Source organism: Coptis chinensis, chromosome 4 (genome assembly GCF_015680905.1).
Source record: "Coptis chinensis isolate HL-2020 chromosome 4, ASM1568090v1, whole genome shotgun sequence".
Taxonomy (NCBI): Eukaryota; Viridiplantae; Streptophyta; class Magnoliopsida; order Ranunculales; family Ranunculaceae; genus Coptis; species Coptis chinensis.
In genome coordinates this window covers 98,733,530-98,758,011 of record NC_141459.1, presented here as the reverse complement: position 1 = coordinate 98,758,011, position 24,482 = coordinate 98,733,530, and the positions used below count along the sequence as shown (strand labels likewise).

General features: G+C 41.6%; 1 protein-coding gene and 1 long non-coding RNA gene across 2 annotated transcripts; one reads left to right on the top strand and one right to left on the bottom strand.

Annotated features, from left to right (window-relative positions):
- Positions 1-11,220: 11,220 nt before the first annotated feature.
- On the top strand, positions 11,221-23,378 carry LOC147506129 (uncharacterized). Its single transcript, XR_015193589.1, has 3 exons — positions 11,221-11,497; positions 12,561-12,722; positions 22,774-23,378. It is a non-coding gene; the product is annotated as an uncharacterized LOC147506129 (long non-coding RNA).
- On the bottom strand, positions 18,421-19,482 carry PGR5 (proton gradient regulation 5). Its single transcript, XM_086558412.1, has 2 exons — positions 19,034-19,482; positions 18,421-18,707 (listed from the first exon to the last, which is right to left on the bottom strand). Exons 1-2 carry the CDS (start codon positions 19,310-19,312, stop codon positions 18,603-18,605), a joined length of 384 nt encoding a protein of 127 aa, XP_086414538.1. The 5' UTR covers positions 19,313-19,482; the 3' UTR covers positions 18,421-18,602.
- Positions 23,379-24,482: the final 1,104 nt, after the last annotated feature.

The window sequence follows — 24,482 nt, the reverse complement described above, 5'->3', positions numbered from 1 at the left end:
TTGCTCGCAGAGAGCGTTCTCGCTGAGTTAAGCCTAAAGTTGTAGGTCATCAACTAGTAAGAATTGTAGAGGCTAAAAAGCCTATGAGCTCGAGTGAGCATGTTAACTTAAGAAAGTATGTTGCTCATGGAGAGCGTTCTCGCTGAGTTAAGCCTAGAGTTGTAGGCCATCGACTAGTAAGAACTATAGAGGCTAAGAAGCCTATAAGCTCGAGTGAGCGTGTTAGCTTAAGAAAGTGTGTTGCTCTCACGGAGAGCGTTCTCATTGAGTTATTAATCCTAGAGTTGTAGGTCATCAACTAGTAAGAACTGTAGAGGCTAAGAAGCATATGAGCTCGAGTGAGCGTGTTAGCTTAAAAAAGTGTGTTTCTCGCGAAGAGCGTTCTTGCTGAGTTAATCCTAAAGTTGTAAGTCAGTAACTAATAAGAACTGTAGAGAATGAGCTGTGCATGTGTTTGGAGATTGCAATTACCAGCTTTGATACTGAATAGTCGTTTATACATGGTAACAACAATAATAGTAAAAACACAACGGAAATGAAAAAGAACTTTATTGATAAAATTTATTTAAAGAGTAAGTGTTCCATGGACGTGGTAATGTTTGACCATCCAGTGTTTTGATCCAATAGGCACCATTGCCAACAACTTGCTCTACTATGTAAGGGCCTTCCTATGTTGGTGCCAGTTTGGAGTCATCCTTAGTCTTTTTCAAGACTAAGTCACCAGGCTGAAAAGATTGAGGATTGACTCGCTTATTGTATGAATTCTTTAGAGTCTGATGATAAGATGCCACTCTGATGGTTGCTAGGTCGCGGCATTCTTCTAGTAAGTCGACCTCTTGGCGAGAACGGAGTCATTGTGCCCAGATTCAACGAGCTCTGACCAAGTCGTGGTGACTGTCAGTTCGGTAGGAATAACGACTTCTGTGCCATAGCATAGTGAAAATGGTGACTCGCCTGTGCTAGAACGAGCTGTAGTTTGGTGAGCCCATAGGATGTTATCTAACTGATTTGGCCATTGGCTCTTGTTCTTTTCAATCTTTTTCTTCAAATTTTCCAAGATTGCTTTGTTGTTAGCCTCTGCTTGACCATTGCTTTAGGCCTACTAGGGAGTGGAGAATATATGAACGATCTTCCACTTTGCTAAAAACTCCTTGACTATTTTTCCTTTGAACTGGGAGCCATTGTCCATCACCAGTGTGTGGGGTAAACCAAATCTAGTGATGATGTGTGTCCAAATGAAGTTTCTGACATGTGACTCTTTGACATGAGCTAAGGGGATCGCTTCGACTTATTTAGTGAAGTAATCAGTTGCGTCCAAGACAAACCGAAAGCCAGTACTTTTTTACGAGATGAATGGTTTCATGATATCTATGCCCCACAAGTGAAATAGCCAAGGGCTGGCGATGTTGATTAACTCGTGAGCTGGCTGGATGATATTGTGGCCAAAAGTTTGGTATTTGAAGCATTTAAGTACGTACTTTTTGGCATCGACCTGCATTCGTGGCCAGAAGTACCCTTGGGAGATCGCTTTGTGAGCCAAGGAGCGACCTCCAGCATGGTTCCCTCATTCGCCCTCATGGATTTCTGCAAAAATCAACTGACCTTGTTCTGGGCTTATGCACCTCAAGTGAGGTCCGCCAGCAGATTTTCGGAATAGTTTGTTGTTCACCAAGTAGTAGCGACGTGTCTGATATTGAACTTGTTTGGCTTTGGTACGGTTTTCTGGGGCTGTGCCGTGTTGAATGTATTCTATGATGGGTTGCATCCAAGTTTGACTCATCTGAATGTCAGAGAGTGGGCACAAGTCGTTGATTGCCAGGACGTGCTCATCTTGATAAGTAAGTCGGTATGTTACTTTGATAAGTAATTGCCTGGGGACACAGTTCGGTGTTTGAGTAGCCAAATAGGCTAAACTGTCCACGTAGCAATTCTCGTCACGCAAGAAGTGGTGTATGGTGGCTGTCTTAAAAGAATGAAGTAATTGATAAACAACTTGAAGGTATTTAGAAAGGTTACCTTCATTGGTAGTGTACTCTTTAGCAATCTGGCAAACAACCAGTTATGAGTCACTAAAGACTTTTAGCTCCTGGACACCGAGCTGTAGTGCCATTATAAGTCCCATAATTAAAACTTCGTACTCCGCCTCATTGTTATAAGTCGCAAAATCGATGCAAACTGCTTTCTCAACCATAGTGCCATCTGGTGACGCTAGGACGACTCCGATCCCGCTTCCTCCAGGATTGCTAGAACCATCCACAAAGAGTGACCAGGCTGGCTTGTCTGGCTGTTTGGTGGATGTGATATCTGTTTTTGGCTCCTAATTCAAGTTGTCGATAGGAAAGTCTGCTAGAAAGTCAGCTACGACCTGTCCTTTTTAAGAAGTGCGCGGGACGAACTCGATGTGATGTTCACCGAGTTTTTCTGCCCATACAGCCATACGAGTTGTCTTGTTATCTTTAAGAAGGATCTTCTTCAGTGGGAGGTCGGTGAGTACTTTGAGTAGATGTGCTTGAAAATAAGGCATGAACTTCCTTGCAGAGTATAGCAATGCGAGTACTGCTTTTTCAATGTAAGAGTAGTTCTTTTCAGCTGGTGTTAGCATCTTGCTTGTGAAGTAAATCGGCTTTTTTTATCCTACTTGGTCCTCTTTGAAGAGAACTGAACTAATAGCAAAGTCAAAGACCGCGAGGTAGAGCCCCAATGTTTCACCATCTGTTTGTTTTGCCAGGACAAGTGGTGTTGTCAGGTACTCTTTTAGAGTAGAGAACGTTTGCTGCCATTGGTCGCTCCATGAGAATTGTTCCCCTTTTTTGAGAAGCTGCAGGAAAAGTCGGCATTTGTCTATCGCCCTTGGTATGAATCGGTTGAGAGCTGCCACCATTCCTGATAGTTTTTGTATTTGCTTCTTTGTCTTTGGATCAGGCATTTCCAAGAACGCTCGGATCTGGTCTGGATTGGCCTCAATTCCTCGTTATGATACCTAATACCTAAGAAATTTCCCAAAGGACGCTCCAAAAAGGTATTTTTTGGGATTCAGCTTCATCTGAGTTCGGCGTAACTTGGAGAACGCCTGCTCGAGGTAAGTGAGGTGATCAACCGCTTTCTTGCTCTTGACCACCATGTCTTCTATATAGACTTCCATGGTGTCCCCTAACATATCTTGGAACATTTCAGTGACGAGCTGTTGGTAGGTCGCGCCAGCGTTCTTAAGGCCGAATAGGATGACATTGTAGCAGTAGATCCCTTGCTCTATGATGAATGAAGTTTTCTCTTGGTCTTTTTCTGCGAGTGGGATCTGGTTGTATCCACTGTATGCATCCATAAATGACAGGAGCTCGTGGCCGCAGGTCTAGTCCATGAGTCGGTTGATTCTTGGCAAGGGAAAACTATTATTAGGTGTTTCTTGGTTGAGATTGGTAAAGTCTACGCAAAGGTAAACTGTACCATTCTTTTTTGGGACTACTACTATGTTAGCGATCCACTCTGGGTAGTCTACCTTTCTGATGAAGCCTACTTTTTTTAGTTTATCGACCTCATCATTAATTGTTTTTTGAAATCTCAGGGATAGCTTCCTACGTCGCTGACGAACTGGCCTAGCATTGGGGTTCACATTTAAATTATGACATGCAATACTAGGATCTATACCAGGTACATCGATGTACGACTAAGCGAAAACGTCTTTATTCAATGATAAAAAGTTTATAAGTTATGCCTTGAGAGTAGGGTCAAGGTTAGCCCCTATATAGACAAACTTGGGATCGTCTTCAGCCCCGAGGTTCACTTGCTCCTTTTCTTCAGTTTGAACTGCTACTTTAGAATCTGAAGCAACCTCAGTGGAGCTGGTCGCGGGTGATGCTTTGTCGATTTGAGGAATGGAGGTCTTGACAACAGGAGTTGGTGCTACCTCTGTGGTTATGACAATAAGGGCTGATGCGACCTCTATAGTCATGACAACAGGGGCTGGTGCAACCTCTGGGATCCTGACTGGCAGATTAACAAGGGCTGGGGCGACCTCTGGGGTCCTGACTGGTGGAGTGACTATTTTGAAAAAGCCCCCAGCGTTCTCCTTTGGCTTTTTGGGTTTGATCTCAACGATTAAGTCTTTGGCCATTGTGGTGCTGGTGAGCTCGCTCTTGGTTCGAATGGAAGCCCCAGCGGGTTTGTTCGCTGAAAGGATATGATTGTAGTGGTAAGCCTCAAGATGGTTGCTGCGAAGCTCCATCATACCTCTGGGGCCGGAAAGCAGAGTACCTGATGGAGTGTTGATGGTATTGCTTGCATTTGATGGATCCAGCGACATCCTAGGATGGCATTGTAGGACGAGTAGACGTCTAGAACGCTTAATCATGTGGTGATGCTGACCTTGTCTTCTCGAGATCTAATGGAGACGGGGAGTATGATGTCGCCAATTGGATTAGCTCGAGAGCCATTGAATCCATAGAGAGGGGCTATTGGATCTATGAAGATTGATCTAGACAGGTTCATCTCTTTGATGGTCTGATAGAACAAGATGTCACATGAACTACCTGGGTCTACCAGGACACGTTTGACTGTCCAGTCGCTGATTTGACGTGGACAACTAGGGCATCATTATAGGGGAGGCAAACCTTGTTGAGGTCGACCTCCGTGAAAGTTATGTCGCCTGAACTGTGACTTGAACTGCATGGGGCAGGTGCTGCCTGGGAGGAGAACTGGTAGACTTCCTGGAGAGCGCCTACACGTCTCCCTTTTTCTCTAGTGGATGTAACAGAATTATCCTGGAGCGTGATCATGTTGATCGTCCTGTCGTTATCTCTATCAGACGAGTGTTGATGACGATCATAACGGGAATGGTCGCTGGGGCGTCCTCTGCTATGGGAGCGAGCTTGACCATTATGGCGAGCTGGAGATCTTCTACGCTCTTTGCGAGCCATGAGCTTATGGCGCAGGTCGCCATCTATCGGCGATATTGGTATAATGCTTGATATGACCCAACTCGACGAGGTCTTGGAGGTAGTGCTTGAGCCCCCAGCACTCATTGGTATCATGACATTTTGCTTTATGGAAGGCACAGTAGGGTTTGCATGGACGATCCTCTGGCTACCGTACTTCAAGTCGGTAATAGGCAGCTCGCTTGATCTTCTCCAGTATGTAGCTGGGAGATCGGGTGAGTATAGCGAACTCGCGGCTGTTGGGTGTTTTGTTTCCAGACTCCTATCCTTGATGTCTGGGACGCTTTTTTTAAGGTGGAGCGTCATCAAAGATCACTGCCACTTGTTATTCTTTTGTTAGACCTTCACGTTTCAGGCCTTCTTGCAGCTTAATATATTTGTCTACTCAAGCATACAGCTCAGATAAAGTTTCGGACGTTCTTTTAAGAGCGACCTGGAGAGTGTGGTGTTGCGAACTCGGCAGGCATTGAAGAATGCCAATGTGGCAAATGACTCTTTGAGGCCGCTTTCCATGCATAGTAGTTCGGTTTTGAACCGACCTAAGAAGGCACGGATAGTTTCATCTTTGCCTAGTGAGAGTTGGAAAAGTGAATCTAGGTATGCTTTTTTACGCCTGTTGTGGACGCACTAGCTAGCAAATAGATCGGTGAGATGCTCGAAGTTCTTTATCAAGTCAGGCTCAAGAGAGAAAAACCAATCGAGAGTGCCATCTTTAAGGCTTGCAAGAAACAAACGGCAATGGAGATGGTCGAATTCCTAGACACTATAGAGCGCGAGACTCTGAATATATCGAGCCACGTGTTGACCAGGATATATGCTGCCATCATACATTTCAAAGCGTGGTTGGATGAAATCTGGAGGAGAAGGTTTACTGAGTATCTCGGCAGTGAAAGGGGACACGACGTACGTCTTTAGCATCTTTTGCACAATCTGAGTGGCATCCTTCTTGACTGCACTTTGATTGATTATTTGCGATAGCTCGTTAATTTGCTGATTAACTTCATTGATACCGTCCTCTGCTAGGGCACCAGGTGGATTTTGCGCGTCCACTTATGCTCGTAATGCAACATTCTCCTGCCTGAGCAAGGTGATGTGCTAGTTCATTGTACCTAGTTGACTTGTTAAGCTCTGAATTTGAGCTTCGAGGCTTGCCATGCTTCGTGGGTTTGAAGAGTTTTCTTATTGAGTGATTTGGGAAAGTTGCGAAAGTTTCTCAAGAAATCGAGACCACAGACGGCGCCAATGTGAAGGTGATATTTAGTTTGGAAAGACCGAAGTTCGTTTCGAGTTTAACCGCCCACGATCTATCTCTCACTCGGGGAGAGTAGAATCAGGTCTGGCGTAGTTCATGTAGGGGGTATTTATAGTTACTGAACATGAGGATCCACACTACACGTGTACTGACAAGCACAGATGTATGGTTGAGATTGAGAAGGAGTGTATAAATGGTGTTAGTAGGAATTATGTAATGATGGGGAGTGGTTACAGTGGTTCGTATTTTGCGGTAATGGATTGTGTAAGTATGGCTTTGGTAATGATTGCATCTAGAAGAAGGATGATGTCATTAGATGGAACGTTCTGCGTGAGGATGTGCGAGTTGAGCTACTTTGGAGCGATCTTGTAGATCGAGTGCTTAAGCTAATGATGTGAGTCGCTCTGAAGCCAGCTCGGAGGATGAGGGCATGAGTTCGGTATGGTATTTCCGTTATGCTAGACACGGGCCTGATATTCCTGAATGAGAATATCACTCATTCACACTAGTCGGGGATCGAAGCTCCTTACCTTCCACATCAAGTGCACCTGCACTGCTTAGGTAAACCTGCAAAACAATAGGTAATATTGTTTCATTACAAAACACATTCAATTTACATAATTTTGTAATGGGAAATTGTTATATTGTGAGATACTTGACATGTGGAAAGCAACCAGCATTACTTGTTTGGTCAGTCAATGGAAGAACAGGAGCAGAGTTCTATATGATGAAAAAGGCTCAAATCTTAAAGGCATATGCTACCAAATTAGAAGTGCAGCAGTTTGAGCTCATGGAAAATCTAAGGGTCACATGAACAACACTTTGCAGGATCTAAACACTCTTCCTTCTCTGAAAGCTCAGGCGTGCCCCACAAATTCTAGAATGCTTCTGGCTACTCCCTCCTGTGGGCATACTGAAGGTTAACACAGACAGGTGCTCTCTTGGCAATCCAGGTAGATCTGGTTGGGGTAACATTCACAGGAACTCTGACGGGGAGGTGATTGGTGCTGCAGCTGGTGGGATAGGCATAACCACAAACTTTATGGCAGAAAGTTGTGCAGTAGTTAAAGGGATCAAGAAGGGTATTGCACTAGGTTGGACAAGCATATGGGTGGAAACCGATTCATCTTCAATTGCTCTTGCATTCCAATCTGACAGAGTACATTGGAAGCTCAAGGACGAATGGGATGATCTCAAGAAGCGAGTAGTATGGATTAACATCACTTCCACCTGGCGTGAGGTTAACTTTGGAGCAGATTGTCTATCTAAGTTTGGAGCAACTTTAGCAAAGAACACTGAAACATGGTGGAATGAGAAACCTTATCTCTTGCATAGGATTGAAAACCCAAACACCACGTACTTCAAATTTGTGACATAGAAATTTGACTTTTGTAACTTTTCCAATTCTTTTATTAATCAATTATCCTTTATATATATATAATTGCATTTGTACCACCTCATGGAGTGACACCTTTTTTTCTTGGAAAAAAGTTGTTTATAAACAAGTGTTGTCTAACTCTGAGGTATGCATAAAAGTTTACTGGACATACCTGGATCATGCCAGGATGATCACGAGTATTGTTGAAAAATGGGAAATGGATAGCTTGGTCATGCCAACTTTCCCACTATTAGACGACACATTAGAACCGTCTCACTTCTAAGTTTACTGCTTCGGTCCTGTTTCGAAGATGGTCTGGTCTGACCAACTTTTAGAAGTGTGGAAGGCCCAGCATAACCAACTTTATATTATTTTCTCCTTCTTTTGTACCCAATATATAAGGGATTAGGGTTTAGATTATAGAGAGAGAAAAAAAAACTTTTTCTTAGAAAGTTAGTTGGATCAAACTTTTTCTTTGTGAGCAAGTTAGAGAGAACTTTTTCTTTGTGAATGAAGTGAGAGCTCCTCTTGTAATCCTCTATCTTGTTCATCTAGTAAATCATTGTTCTCGCCGTGTGGATGTAGGCACATTGCCGAACCACGATAAATGATCGTCTTATGTATGTTTGTTCTTTACATATTCTCTACACTAGTTTATACTTGTTTTTGTTGATATTGTTAATTGAGCTTGTGTTTGGGGAATTTGTTGGAGCATTTGTCTTAGTAGAAAGATCACACCTTTGTGGTTAATCTTGTTGTTGTTGTTTGCTTCCGCGTTTGTACATAACAATTGGTATCAAAGCAAGGTTTACGACCTAGGATTCTTAGTTTTGGGTAAAAACCATAGTGCTCAAAATTTGTGAAGACAAGGTGTTTGATAAAATTATCAAGTGATTTTTTCTTGTAATTTGTTTTGTGTGACTTGTGGAAATGGCTCCCAAGATGTCAAATGCAAGGTTTGAAGTAGAGAAATTTGATAAAGAAGCGCAATAATTGACCGCAAAAGTGAGGTCAAATGAGAAGACTTCCACAAGATGTCAAATGCATAGTGCTCAAAATTTGTAAAGAGAAGGTGTTTGATAAAATTCTCAAGTGATTTTTTCTTGTAAGTTTCTTTGTGTGACTTGTGTCTTGTGGAAATGGCTCCCAAGATATCAAATGCAAGGTTTGAAGTAGAGAAATTTGATAAAGAAGCACAAGAATTGACGGCAAGAGTGAGGTCAAATGAGAAGACTTCCACAAGCAAGTGGAAGGGTAGTTCAAAGAAGCCTTTAAAACATGTACGGTGCTACAATTGCAAGAAAAAGAGGCATTATCTAAGTGATTGCCCTAGCCCAAAAAAGAGTAACAAGATGAGCGGTAAGTTGGAGAATGAGGACGTTAGTGAAGCAAGTCTTGCTTCCGGCTTCGATGGGGATGATGTAAGTCTTTCGATGTCTACACAAGACTACCACATGACCAATAAGTGGATTCTTGATTCCGGGTGTTCCTACCACATGTGTCCAAATAGTAATTGGTTTGCTACCTATGAGAACTTGAGTGGAGGTTCCGTTTTGATGGGCAATAACGTTGCTTGTAAGACGGTTGGGATTGAAACTATATGAGTCAAGATGCATGATAGTGTGGTGATGACTTTAACTGATGTGAGGCATGTTCCTGAATTAAAGAAAAACCTCATTTCTCTTGATACCTTGGATTCCAAAGGCTACAAGTTTGTGGGAAATGGTAGAGACTTAAAGATCTTAAGTGGCTCTTTAGTCATTATGAAGGGTTAAAGATATGGAAACTTGTATACTTTATTGGGTAGTACAGTGATAGGCGATGTAGTAGTGGGTACATGTGGTGATAACTCTGAGTGCACAAAATTGTGGCATATGTGCCTTGGGCATATGAGTCAAAAGGGATTGTCTGAGTTGTGCTAGCAAGGGCTACTGAGAGACTTGAAGAAACCAAGTATGGAATTCTGTGAGCATTGTGTCTATGGAAAGCAGTGCAGAGTCAAATTTGGTACAAGCAAGCACAAGACGAGAGGTATTCTGGATTATGTGCATTCAGATGTGTGGGGACCCTCCAAAGTGGCTTCTAAGGAAGGTAACCGGTATTATGTCTCTTTCATCGATGATTATACACGCTATGTGTGGGTATATATCTTGAAGTCCAAGGATGAATTTTTCGAGACATTTAAAAAGTGGAAAGCAATGGTTGAGAAACACACAGAAAGAAAGGTGAAGAGTGAGGACGTACTTTGAGGTCTGATAATGGTACTAAGCATACCTATGGTCCTTTCAAGGAGTTCTGTGCGCAACATGGTATCGCTAGCTAGACACTGAACAATGAAGGGCACGCCGCAGTAGAATAGGTTAGTAGAAAGAATGAATCGCATATTTCTTGAGAAAGCTAGGTGTTTGCTATCCAATGCCAATCTTGGCAAAGGGTTCTGGGCAGATGCAGTGGCCATGGCATGTTACTTGTACAATAGATCACTAGTTCCGGCGATAGACTACAAGACACCTTATGAGGTGTGGACAAGGAAACCAGCTGATTATGATACTTTGCGCGTGTTTGGATTATCTAGTGCTTACTACCACATGAAAGATAGTAAGCTTGATTCTAAAGCTAAGAAAGTTATATTCTTAGGCTATGCAAAGGGAGGAAAGGGATACGGATTGTGGTGTCTTGAGAGCCACAAGTTCCTGGTCAGCAATGAGGTTACCTTTGATGAGACCTCGGTGCTATATTTTAGCAGGCCGGAGAAGGCTGCAGATAGCGGTGATTCTATAAAATCCCAAGTGGTTGAAATGGAAGCATCAGAGGATGTTATAGAGAGCGAGGTTCTTATTGAAAGAACTATTCAACAAGAAGTAAAGCTACAACAGCATGAGTAGCAAGCTTTGGCTAGAACATATTAAATCCAAAGAGAAGTGTACGTGAAACAAGTTACGAAGTATGGCCATGATAAGCCAGTGAAGCATTATGGTCGACTGGACTCGGTTGCATACGCACTGAATATCGAGTGTGATGAGCCAAACGACTTCAAAGAAGTTGTTAGAGATGGTCATTGCAAAGATTGGTCGGTGGATATGCAAGAAATGGTGGAGGCTCATGACAAGTTTATTTTGTACTTGGGAATTTGTTTCTTTGCCTAAGAGCAAGAGGGCTTTGGGTTGTAGAAAGTTTTCTATAGAGTTGAGTTCCAACATTGGTTGGAGGTACTCCGATCCACTTCTTACATTGTTGATTGATGTCTTTCGTAGGCATGACCCTTTGTGGGCGTTATTGCTCTTTGTGAGCATGAGTCTTTGTGAACATAGCTCTATTTGTGAGCATAGCTCTTTGTGGGTATGACTCTTTGTCGGCAAGCCCCTTCGGGGCAATTGGCGGCGAGTTTGAGATGTGGTTTGAATACTAGTGATTTTTTGTGGATAGTATGATTGTGTTTGGCTCGGTTTTATATGTTAAAACCTCACCGAGGTGGAGAATATTGAAAAATGGGAAATTGATAGCTTGGTCATGCCAACTTTCCCACTATTGGACGGCCTGTTAGAACCGTCTCACTTATAAGTTTACTGCTTCGGTCCTGTTTCGAAGATGGTCTAGGCTGACCAACTTTAAGAAGTGTGGACAGCTAGCAGAACCAACTTTATATTATTTTCGGAAAAAAAAAAAACTTTTTCTTAGTGAGATAGTTGGATCAAACTTTTTCTCTGTGAGAAAGTTAGAGAGAATTTTTTCTTTGTGAAAAAACTCTTGAACTTAACCTAGAACAAAAGAGAGATTTGAGAGAGAACATTCTTTGTGAGTGTTAGTGAGAAATCATTCTTAGTGAGTGAAGTGAGAGCTCTTCTTGTAATCCTCTATCTTGTTCATCTAGTAAATCATTGTTCTCGCCGTGTGAATGTAGACACATTGCCGAACCACGATAAATCATCGTCTTATGTATGTTTGTTCTTTACATATTCTCTGCACTAGTTTATACTTGTTTTTGTTGATATTGTTGATTGAGCTTGTGTTTGGGGAATTTGTTGGAGGCTTTGTCTTAGTAGAAAGATCACACCTTTGTGGTTAATCTTGTTGTTGTTGTTTGCTTCCGCGGTCGTGCACAACAAGTATTGTTTTCGACTATCTTGCATGACCCATCCGAGCTTTGAATTCTTCGTATTCTCTATGCGAAATTATATTTTATTTAACAACAAATCTCATATCTCGACATTGCTTTAGCTTATACTTCACAAATTTTGGGAGCTCTGCACAATCCTATTAGTGTGTGCATCTCCATGATCCAATCATCGATTCATCATCCATAATTCAGTCATATCTTAATTTATTAACTTCCAATTGCGCACTCTAACAAATGAAATGCAAAAATATATGATTCCCTCTTATGTTGAGTGTATGTGAATATGGTGTGCGTCATTGCTTAAGATGTGGCCTTGTCGTATTATAACAGTTCTGTGCAGTGAAAAGGCTGCGTTTGGTTAGCCACTTCTTCCTTAGTGTCTTCTTTTACCAGAATACACCATCACCACTTTATTAATCATGCACGAATGAATTGAAACCGTATGAGATCGATATATGCTGGTGTATATGTGGTAGAAGTTATTAACTCCAAGGGAAAACACCATAATTTTCGGCTTAGCTGAATGCAGCCTAGGAAGTAAAGGACTATAGAGATAGGGTAAATAGATGTCAAGGCTTCTCTGGAATGTGGAACAAATTATGACTCGAATTCCACGTTTTGCAATGTTCTGCAGAAAAACACAGAACTCAACTTATTGTGTACTACTGTAACTTCAGTACCTCCTGTTATACACTTATAACTCTGTCATAATATTCTATCCATTATTTGTGTATCCATTTCATTGTTTGGGATTGGGAGAAAGTGGGAGATCTTTTATTTCGAGGCTAAAGGCTCTTACATATTGGATGCGAGTTTGACCTGTAAAATATGAATGATCTACTGTGGCTCTAATATCCATTCCCACTATCTGTTCAATTGCAGGAGGATTTAAAGAAATAGTGTAGCAGGTAGATCCTCTGTTTGAGCTTTCTGAGATCACATCATATAGATCAAGAACCTGTTAAGCAAACTATAGTTTGATATGCTACTTTGACACTTGGTGGTCGTGCTGTTGAGCAACTTTTCTGTCTCTCGCTATCCTTGGTATGGTTTACTATTCTAGATTAACATGGTAAACCTATTATATTAATTTGTAAGAGCACTTGTCACTTTTTTCCCTTTAGGTAAGTTGTCTTGAAGGCATGACTAATTTATTGAGTCCGTCATACAAAAACAGGTGCATGAAGCTTGTTCCATTGGCAATTGCTGCATATGATTAACAGATAACTTTTCCTAATGAATGTGGTTTCTACTGTACTATTGGCTTCAGGGAAAACACACACACACACACATGCATCACAATTCACACACACAAAGAACTGAAAGAAGTTCTGTAGAGAAAATTCTGTTTCTTCACGGTGGCGGCCAAGTGAGCTGGGCGACTTCGCTCACTACTCCAGTGTTTTAGCGAGCCCCGCGCTCAAAGAAGCGCCGCTACCATCATGGCTTTTAATAATGTATGCGAGGCCAGAGTAGGGATACCGCCGCTGTCTTTTTTAATGGCCTCGCTACAAGAATCGCGACTTTTGGTTTTGGTATAAAACAAAATCAGTTTTTGGAAAACCTAACTTTTCTAAAACCAAGAAAGAGAGTGATTACAAGAGAACAATTCTTTGTGAGTTGAAGTGTTCATTCTTTGTGAGTGAATTGAGAGAGACTTGTAATCTGTATCTCGGACATCTATTAAAGCTTGGAACTCGCATGTGGATGTAGGCAAATTCGTCGAACCACGATATATCTCGGCCTTGTGGTTTGTTCTTCTTTACATTGATTGTTTTATTTCATATGCTTGTTATTTGATATTGAGAAGTGTTGGGATATTGCTTGGAGGGTGTTGAAGTCTTGTCTATTGAGAAAGATCAATCTTTGTGTAGGATTGATCCGTTTGGTGTGGGTAACGTTGTTTCCGCAGTTAATTATTCACAACAATTCACAACAATTGGTATCAGAGCGTAGGTATACGACCTAGGATTTTGAGGAGTTTAGTACTAAAAATTTGTGTAGACAAGGTGTTCGATTAAATTCCGAGGTGAAATTGTTTCTTTTGGGTTATTGTGTGTAACTTGAAAGATGGCTCCCAAGATGTCAAACGCAAGGTTTGAAGTAGAGAAGTTTAATGGGAAGAATAACTTTGGGATTTGGCAAGTCCAAGTAAAGGACATCCTTATCCAACAAGGTTTGCACAAGGCCTTGAAGGGGATTAAATCTAAGGCGGCGAGTATGAGCAATGATGATTGGGAAGAGTTCGATCTTCAAGCTTGTTCATCAATCCGGTTATGTCTTGCTAATGAGGTCATGTATAGTGTGATGGGAGAAAATACCGCCGGTATTTGGCTCAAACTAGAGTCTATGTATATGACAAAGAGCATGATCGAACAAGATGTACCTTAAGAAGCGTCTTTATCGGTACATGATGGTCGATGGTTCAACGATGCAAGAGCACGTTAGTGAGTTCCGGCCGACGCCTAATGATTATTTGAATGTTGGTATGAAGATGGATGATGAGGATCAAGCGGCATGTTTGATATTCTCCTTGCCGAAAGTTATGAGCATCTAATGACTACATTCATGAACGAGAAGTCGCCGATCTTGATGAAGTTCGAGAGTGCACTTCTTTCTTATGAGTTGATGAAGAAGACACGCAGAGAATAGCATTGATGCAAGTCAGGGGCTAGTGGCAAGAGGAAATTATTCCAACAGAATTATTCAAGTAATGATAATTCTAGGTCCAAGTCAAAGAAGCCTTTTAAAACATGTACGGTCTTCAATTGCAATGAAAAGGACATTACATAAGTAATTGTCCCTCACCAAGAAAAGAGAACAAGAGAGATGGTCGAAGAAAGGTAAGGCAAAATTTGAGGCAAATTATGCTTCGTGCTCGAAGAGATTTTCCGCGGTGTCCACACAAGACTATATGACCGGAGAGGTGGATTCTTGATTCCGGATGTTCCTATCATATGCCCCGAATAGAAAGTGGTTTACTTCTTATGAGAGCATTGATGGCGGTTCGCTTTTAATGGGTAATGACGTTGCTTGTAAAGGCGGTAGGAATTGGAACTATACGGGTCAAGATGTATGATGGTGTAGTGAGGACTCTAACCGATGTGAGACATGTTCCGAAGCTAAAGAAAAGTCTTATTTCTCTTGGTACCTTGATTCCAAAGGCCACAAGTTTGTGGGCGAAGGTGGGAGTCCTAAATATTGTTCATGGCTCTTGGTTGTTATGAAGGGTCAAAAATATGGAACCTTGTATACTCGATTGGTAGAAGTACGGTGATAGGCGATGTAGCGATGGAGTGCATGTAGTAATGATTCCGAGTGCACTAAGATGTGGCATACGTTTAGGCATATGAAGTGAAAAGCGGTTTGTCCGAGTTATGCAAGCGAGGGGTTTGAAGAACTTGAAGAAGCCAAGTATGGGGTTCCGCGGAGCATCAAGGCCTATGGGAAGCCAAGCAGAGTCAAGTTCAAGTCAAGCAAGCACATGACAAATGCATCCTTGATTATGTGCATACAGATGTTCGGGGACCCTCCGTGGTGGCTTCCAAGGGAGGTAACCGCTATTATGTCTCATTCATTGATGATCATACTCGCTATGTGGGGGTATATATGATGAAATCAAAAGATGAAGTGTTTGAGACATTTAAGAAGTGGAAGGCAAAGGGTTGAGAATCGCATACGGATAGGAAGGTAAAGACATTACGGTCCGACAATGGTAATCGAGTATACCTATGGACCTTTCCAAGATGGAATTGCTATTAATCGGATACCGTGGGCACGCCAATGAGAATGGAATGGCAGAGAGGATGAATAGAACTTTGCTTGAAAGAGCAAGATGTTTATTGTCTAATGCCACCAAGGCAAAGAGTATTGGGCGATGCGATTGTCCATGGCATGTTACCCGCATAATAGGTCACCGCATTACCCTATAGATTGCAGGACACCTTATGAGGTGTGGTTAAATTGATTATAGTATCTTATGAAGTGTTTGGATCGATGTACTTACTACCATGTGAGGCGGAAGCTAGATCCCAGAGCTAAGAAGGCCATATTCTTAGTTTCGCAAATGGGGTAAAGCGGATACAGATTGTGGGTGTCTGAAGCCCACAAGTTCCCCGGTCGCCAGAGATGTTACTTTTGATGAGACTTCCGCGGTTATCTTTTTAAGTTAAAAGCAACCGGGCGAGAATGGCGAAGTCTATAGAAGTTCAAGCCACCGAAGCTTGAGTTGTCCGATGCGCCAGATGACCGGTTAGATCATGACGAGGTACCAAATCATGGAACCACACAAAGAACGGGGAAGAAGAGCAAGAGCATCCGCGAACTTGTAGTAGTCGAATTTCGACCACTAGCCCGAGAGACAAAGAAGTGCACAAGTATGGGCACGAAGCCGTGAAACACTATGGTCGTGGATTTAGTGGCATACGACCGAATATCGAAGATGATGAGCCGATAGCTTCAAGGAAGCCGTTAGAGATGCTCATTACGAGATTGGTTGGTAGCTATGCAGCGAGATGGAATCTCTTGATAAAAATCACACATGGGACCTAGTTTTATTGCCAAAGCGGCAAAAGGACTATCGGCAATAAATGGGTGTTCGAAAAAAAGAGGTCCTTCCCCGAGTCCGACAAGATCGGGTACAAGGCAAGAGTGGTAGCAAAGCGGTTTTTCACGAAGGAAGGAGTTGACTACAATGAGGTATTTTCCCGGTGGTCAAACATACGTCCATTCGTGTTATTAAGTTTAGTTGCTCACTAACCGGGAGTTAGAGCAACTTGATGTGAAAAAAACCGCTTTGCGTGGGGACTTGGAAGAAGAGATCTATATGAGACAACCCTGAAGGGTTTGTCGCTATTCGAGAAAGAAGATTATGTATGCAAATTGAATCGGGTTATCAGACGGGTTAAAGCAATCGCCTGCAATGGTATGCGCTTTGACACATTCATGATGCAACATGAGTACACCCGAAGTAAGTATGGCTGCGGTCTACTTTAGAAGGCTTCGAGGTAATGACTTCATCTATCTCCCCGCTTTATGTGGATGACATGCTTATTGCTTCCAAAAGCATGGTGGAGATAGACAAGTTGAAATCTCAACTTAGCCTCGAAGTTTGAGATGAAAGACTTAGGTGGAGCCAAGAAGATAATGGGCATGGAGATTGACAGAGATAGGAAGAAGCGACGGATAGTTGTATCTCGTAAGAAATACATCTCGAAAAGTAATTTCTCGATTTGGTATGGAGAATGCAAAGTCGGTTTCTACTCCTTTATTTGGGCATTTTAGGCTTTCACCTAAGTTCTCCTAGTTGATTGGAGGAACAAAAGCATATGGCTAATGTTCCTTATGCAGCCTTTTGGGTAGTTTGATGTATGCTATGGTGTGCCTTTGACATTTCCACGCAGTGATTAGTGTTGTGCGGAGGTATATGGCAAATCCGGGAAGCAAAGATTGGGGGGCGATGAAATGGGTACTAAGGTACTTGAAGCGGTACTTTGGATGTGGGATTAGCTTATGGTGGGAGGCACTTGTTATGTCGGTGGGTTTGTGGATTCCGATTACGCAGTGATCTAGATAGACGACGATCGACTACCGGTTATGTGTTTATGATGCATGGTGCACCGTTAGTTGAGGTCTATGCTGTGCTATAGTATGTTCTATCTATCTAATCACGCAGAGTATATGGCGATGGCAGAGGCGATGGAAAGAGGCACTATGGCCGAGGTCTTCTAGATGATTTGGGTATCGAAAGCGTCGTTGTTCATTGTGTATTGTGATAGTCGAGTGCTATTCATTTGGCGAAAAGAACCAAGTTCATCATGGTCGGACCAAGCATATTGATGTCCGATATCACTTTATACGGGATGTCGTTGAGGATGGTGATGTAGCACTTCGAGAAAGTAGACACCCATGACAACCCCGCCGATATATCGACGACGAAAAGTTGTCACCGGAGTTAAGTTCCAACTTTGTTTGGACTTGCTCCAAATCCTACATGTTTGAAAGAGCCCCGTGTGGGCATAGCCGCCCGGGCGGTTGATCGCGAAGTCTTCCTTGGCCGGAGGTGTTCCTCTTTGGATGTGATCTTGTTGGATGTGTTTCGGCTTTGGTTTTATGTGTTAAAACCTCACCGGTGGAGAATGTAGAAAAAATTTGTTTTCACGGCCGAGGCGGCAAGGCCAGAATAAGGTAAGCGCGACTTCGCCACTACTCTCGATGTTTTCCAGCTTTTAGGCCACGGGCCATGGCTTTAATTAATGGCGCCAGGCCAGCCATTTCAGTCTTTTCTTTGGGCCTACAAGAAAGAATGACTTTTGGTTTTGGTATAGAAAAACAAAATCGGTTTTTGGAAAACCTAACTTTTTCTAAAACCAAGAAAAGTGATTACAAGAGAACAATTCTTTGTGAGTTGAGTGTTCATTCTTTGTGAGTGAATTGAGAGACTTCAGAAACTGTTACTCGGGACATCTATTAAAGCTTGGAACTTCGCGGTGTGGATGTAGGCAAATTGGCCGAAACCACGATATATCTCGTCTTGTGGTTTGTTTCTTCTTTTACATTGATTGTTTTATTTCATACGCTTGTTATTTGATATTGAGAAGTGTTGGGATATTGCTTGGAGGGTGTTGAAGTCTTGTCTATCGAGAAAGATCAATCTTTGTGTAGGATTGATCCGTTCACACACACACATGCGTTCACAATTAATTATTCACAACAATTGAAACAAGTTCCAACAAGTTTGGACTTTCCTAATGAAAACTTTGATAAACCTTTCTAAGGACAACCATACAAGTTAATTTGCTAACAATATGCTTTGCAGCTCTGACATAAGGAAAATTCATCCTATTTTATAAATCCATTTTCTACCGTTATACTAAAATTGAAGGCGATAGTGAGATACAAGGGTTTGAGGAAAAAGAATAGTTATCAAGCAAGAAAACCAAGTCGTTCTCCATTTTTCTTTGCCAATCGGATCAACCCTTGCCTTTGTTTTGCATCTGCTCCAATCGATTTACAGAACTCGGTAATAACCTGAGACAAAATAAAAGGCATCCATTCAAAACAAGAAATGCTGTTACAAATAAGAACAAGTAATAACAGAGGAAATTAGTGAAATTCATGTTTGGTTTTGTCCATTTTCAGGCCACACACCATTCTCAGGTTCTGTTTACTGTTTTCCTTATAAGATTCCTGTTTTTCAAAAGTAATCCTGTATGTATCTATTCATGTCATCAGGCCACCTCATGCATCTATTTTTTGCTTTCCCGAAATCATCACAAGAAGTATAGAATCCTGAGATTTTCAAGTTGTTCAATTATTTCTTAATAGCAGCTAATACAGAGAGAAAGTAGTGGTACCTGTGAATGTAAGGCAATGGCCTTTCCTCTAAGTTGATTGAACCTCTTCTTTCCAACAATATCACGGGTGACAACAACCAATGGCGCAAAGACACCCTTCCCTTCATTTATATTCTTCATCATTGGTCTTGATTGTATCGGCTTTGGAACTCGAATACAAGTTGGAACTGAATTGCTTAACTTGGCATGGTCTTCACCTAATATAGTTGTTCCCCAACCTCCACGGAAGGAAGAATATAAACTTCCTTTCAACCCAGTTGCTGAAAGTGAAGTTGCCATTGCTACACAAAAGAGACTAGTTGTACTCCACTAAACCCTTTACTTTCTTGTTAGAACTTGTGAGAGATGTGCAGTTGATGGTATTCTTTCTGTGTCCTTTCACTTTTTTTTCTGCTTGTTGAGAGATTGTGTTGTGGTGTAATACTGAGAGCCCTGTGGTTATATATGGATTGTAGTAGAGGTGCAAACAAAGCCACACATTTGGTTGCTAGGTGAGCTGATATTCACGTGGACGGTATGCTTTGTATGGAGTCGAAACTCTAAAGGCGTACATGACTTTCATTTGTGATGAAAAGTGAACGACTCTTTATGGTCCCCCAACTTTGTGGAGATATGCAGAACAGGTTGCATACCCGAACACTTGGCATTTGTCGGGTTGTAGGACCAATCGAAGTTTCGAAAACGTTTACGTGTCAAAACTGATGGCCGCAACAGTGGCTATGACTGAGATCAATTTCTTGGATTTTGTGTTCGACAGAAGTGCTGGTGCGTCGAAACTAATAATATTGGTGGTTATGTTTGCGATAAATGTGTGTAGTCCAAGAGAGAACCTTTCTTGAAATAGAGTTTTGGGCTTAGGTGTGTGAAACTGTGAATTGTTCATTTTCCATTTTTAAAATGGGAGGGGTTCTAGGGACATATTTTATTTTGACACATAAATAAACTCAAAATTGTTAGGACAATTATAAGTTTTGGATTAGGCTAATACTTTGTAGATATGATCTCCTAACTATTCTAAACATTGTCACAAATAATAAAAAAAAATCCAAACTTGCCAAATATAGTTAATAATTTACAAAATTTGGCTAATTGTAGACTATTCATTTTCACCATTTTTTATACTATATTTGACAAGTTTAGAAGTTTTTAATTTTTTTTATTATTTGTAACAATGTTTAGAATAGTTAGGAGACCATATCTACAAAATATTAGCTTAATCCAAAACTTATAAATGCTCTAACAATTTTGAGTTTATTTAGGTGTCAAGATAAAATATGTCCCTAGAACCTCTCCCTTTTAAAATTTAGGAGAATTAATGAAATTGTCCAATGTTTTTTTTTTGTCTCAGTAAGTAAAATTTTGTATTGAAACTAATTTTTTTTTTTTTTTTTTTTTTTGGTTTGATCATTGTCTTGAAAACTGATCGAGTCCTTCGCCAATTGGTCTGCTGTGAAAGTGGCTTCTCTCCAAATTTGAGTCAATTTGCAGTAGTCTAAGTGTTGTCATCGCTGCTTCATACACCAAGGTACATTTGAAGTTCCAAAAGCACTAACCGCAGATATCAAGTCTGACTCCACCCCGACCTTTCTCCAATTTTTCTGAATAACATATTTCACCGCCTCTAAAATTGCTAAACATTCAACTATGAAATCATCTGATGACTAATATGCATGCAAAGAAGCGCTAGGAACACACATTCATTGTTTCTGAAGCACGCACCATATATAGCCCGAAAGGCCAAGATTACCACAAGAAGCCCCATCGACATTAGCTTTTATGATGTCACCCTTGGGTGGGTATCATTTGCAATCCTTGATCCTAAGTGCCCTGCCCTCCGTAGCTTGTCTGGCAAACCCCAATTCTTCAAGATACGAGACTCACTACCCCCTCTATATCTGACTTGTAAATTGTCCAATGCCAATTATATCGATTTCCATTAGAGTTCTACGGTTTATAATGTTCCTGTTGTGACCTGATTCTTTCTCTAGTGTTTTATCTTTTTTTTTTTCTCTCCTTTTCGTTAGGGTTTCCTCCCTTATTATACTTGGTTCCTGCATAGTATAGGCCCTCCCCTTGATCTTCCTTCCATCCATCCGTTCTAATGAACCCACGTGTCCTCTCTGACTTCACACACCTGTTCACCGCCTTTTGGGTTACCCTATCTATTTCTGCTCCATGCTCGCTGCCTACTCCTATTCCGCGATGGCCCATCAGCCCAGGACTATTCTGCTCCATGCTCGCTGCCTACTCTCATTCCGCGATGACCCTCCAGCCCATGGACTCCTCCGAACCCTTAGGTCTATTAATCCCAAATCAGTCCATAACAGTTGCCCCTTCTTGGGATCATAGACCACTGTTGGGTTGTGGTGCCAAGAACACCCGACTGCTCCCACTAAACTAAATGACTTTCTTTTAATGTTGAAGCCATGTGTCGCTCTCTCTATGGTCGTTTTGAGAAATAACCCTCTAGGTGACCGCGCCGCCCCCATTACCTCTTCACTTTTGCCATACTTCTCTCTCTATTATTTTCTCCTCTCAAACTCCATTAAGCCTCCTTCAACATCCGATCTATTTCTGTTCAACCTACCATTTGGTGATTTCTTTTTGTTCGCCGGCATGGGAATGAAGTTCTTCAAGTCTTTTTAGTTGCTTTAAAGTTAGATTTGTTCATCTTGCTCCTCTCTCGCTCCACTGGATTCTTCTCGCAAAAACACGTCTTCCCTTCGGCTTTGTGAAAAGGAGAAAGACTCTACAGATCATCGTGGTGGCTACAAAGCTAAAGTTGTTAATGACGCCCACCCTCTTTCTTCTGTCAAACATTTCTAATCGTCCTTTTACTTCTGCAGACTCAGTTTTACAGGATCCTGATGTAGCTTTTGCTATGTTTCACGAGGCTCACCTCTCAGTTGATTTGGCTTATGTCACTGATTGTCTCACCGCGGATGATTGCACTTCTCTCTACCAAAGCCTAGAGCGTGTAAGTATCCTTCTTTATTCCCAGTTTATGACGGATGACTCTTCTACTACAAAAGCAACTTCACTTTCCATTTCTTGTTGTAGCATGAGAATAGACTGTTAGTTAGCAGCTTTGCTCCTAAGCAGGTGTTGCACGTCAATAATATTGATCTTAGATGCCAATACTAATTCCTTTTCAGCCAACCCACCTATTGCCACAACAATTTGAAGAGTATTTAGTAACCAATACATATAATACATTCATATTCACTTATTATAATCTCATTTCATAAAGTAGTAAACCAAATCCATAGTACGAACAATTGCACGTGGACTTCAAGTTGATATCCACTTCAAGTCCAAAACACTTGTATTGTCTTTATCCATGTTAAACAGTGCTTTTTCGCAGCCTGATTTCAGCAAACTCCTTGCAACACAACTCATCACCATATTAAGTAAGTCTATTCACTACGAAGTTTTAGGCTATCATTTCATTGCAGTCGATACATATCATACCTCTATCCAGCTGGGTGCTTTCTGCCATCTTTGAACTTGTTATACTATATCTTCTTGGCCACGATTTGTTTTATGGAATCATCTAGTGCACTATTACTCATTTCATCATGATCCCTTATTGTTCGAAGACCCTATAATGCATTCCTTAGTAAGATTATAATTTATAGAATAACCCAATGTGTATATCCGCTGCACTCGGTCATAACATCCTCCATTTCATTACACATTCGCATTGCTTTGTCTGCTACTTACGTTTATTTTGTCTGCAGGCATCTTTGGATTCTCTATGCCTTGTTCGTGCTTTCAATCTCTACGCTAGCCAGGCTAGGGTTGATGGATGAAGGTGAAGCTTTACGGTGTTGATGGTCAGTATGGCCTTTGCACCAAATGCGACCAGCTCCTTGTTGAAAGGGACGCTGCTCGACTCGAGATTGAGACCTTGCGCATCGTGTCTGCGAAGAGTATCGGAAAGAAGCTGAGGAGCACACTGCTTTAGCAGTTAAGTAGGTCCGCAAAGAATTAACACCGAAAAAGTCAATCCTAGCACCACTATGGAACTTCCTCCAAACCCCTTCGTGATCCCTTAAGAGACGTCTGATAACGCACTTGCGGACTTGTCCACCGCGATAGATATTGTTCCAAAACCCCTGACCGCGGTCAATACTATCCAGGAACCCTTGTCCGTGATGGAAACAGGCGAAGATGACCCTTGTCCGTGATGGAGATCGACATGCAAAGCTGACCCCCTTGTCCATGATGCTTATTTTGAATTTTGAGTTCCACTTAGATTGTCTAATTTTGGCCATCGTGTACTTCCTGGTATTCCAAGCACGCTGGTCTCTTTTGCCTGTTTAAGTTTCCACTTTTGAACATCTTTAAATGTCTAAGTATCTTGTTTGCCTATACTTGTTTCCCCGCTATGCCCCCTAGTTTTTTGTGCGGTTTCTATATGTATGAAACCGGTGAAAACTATCACAAAGGTTGGAGACTTAGCCTTGGTTTCCACATATGGTAGTTAGATAACTATCTGTACACCACGTATAATCTGATTAAGAAGTAGTTATCAGAGATTGGAGCTAAAGAAAATACAATGGAATCCATACCGTGAACCTACTTTGTTTCGTGATTCATATTCATTTTATGACTTTAACGTTATATCTATTCCTTTCGTGCTTCTTTTACACATACATTGCAACACTATCTCTTTGACCCATTTTGCATTCTCACTCTCCATGGACTCGTACTATTTGTTTGTATTCTTACACCAATGCCGAGTCTGGGGACAACTAATATCTGCCCCTAGTTGTGTTTTGGACCGGTTTGCCATACCTTGTCCGGGATAACTAATATTTGTCCCAGTTTTGTTTTGGACTAGTTTGCCATACTGTGTCTGGGACAACTAATATCTGCTCCAGTTTTGTTTTGGACTGGTTTGCCACACCGAGTCCGGAACAACTAATATCTGCCGTTTTATTTTGGACCGGTTTGCCATACCGTGTCCGGGACAACTAATATCTGCCCCAGTCTTGTTTTGGACTAGTTTGCCACACTGAGTCCGGGAAAACTAATATCTGCCCCCGTTTTGTTTTGGACCGGTTTGTCATACCGTGTCCGGGACAACTAATATCTGCCCCAGTTCAGTTTTGGACCGGTTCGCCATACCAGGTCCGGGACAACAAATATCTGCCCCAGTTATAACCGATTTACAATTGCTACCTACTCAGCTGTGATCCAAAATAAACATTATACCAATATTTCTCTGCATTTACATAATAAAAAATTCATTAAATATAAACTTTTTCAACAACCTTATTCACCATCCGCGGGCATCTAGTTGTGAACCCTCCATTGGCTTGGCAAACTACCAAATTCAAATCTATGTAAATTGTTAACTCTGTGACTCCTGCCTTCTCTGCCAACTCCAGTCCTGCTAATACTTCTTCGTACTCTATTTCATTGTTAGATGCATTGAATCCAA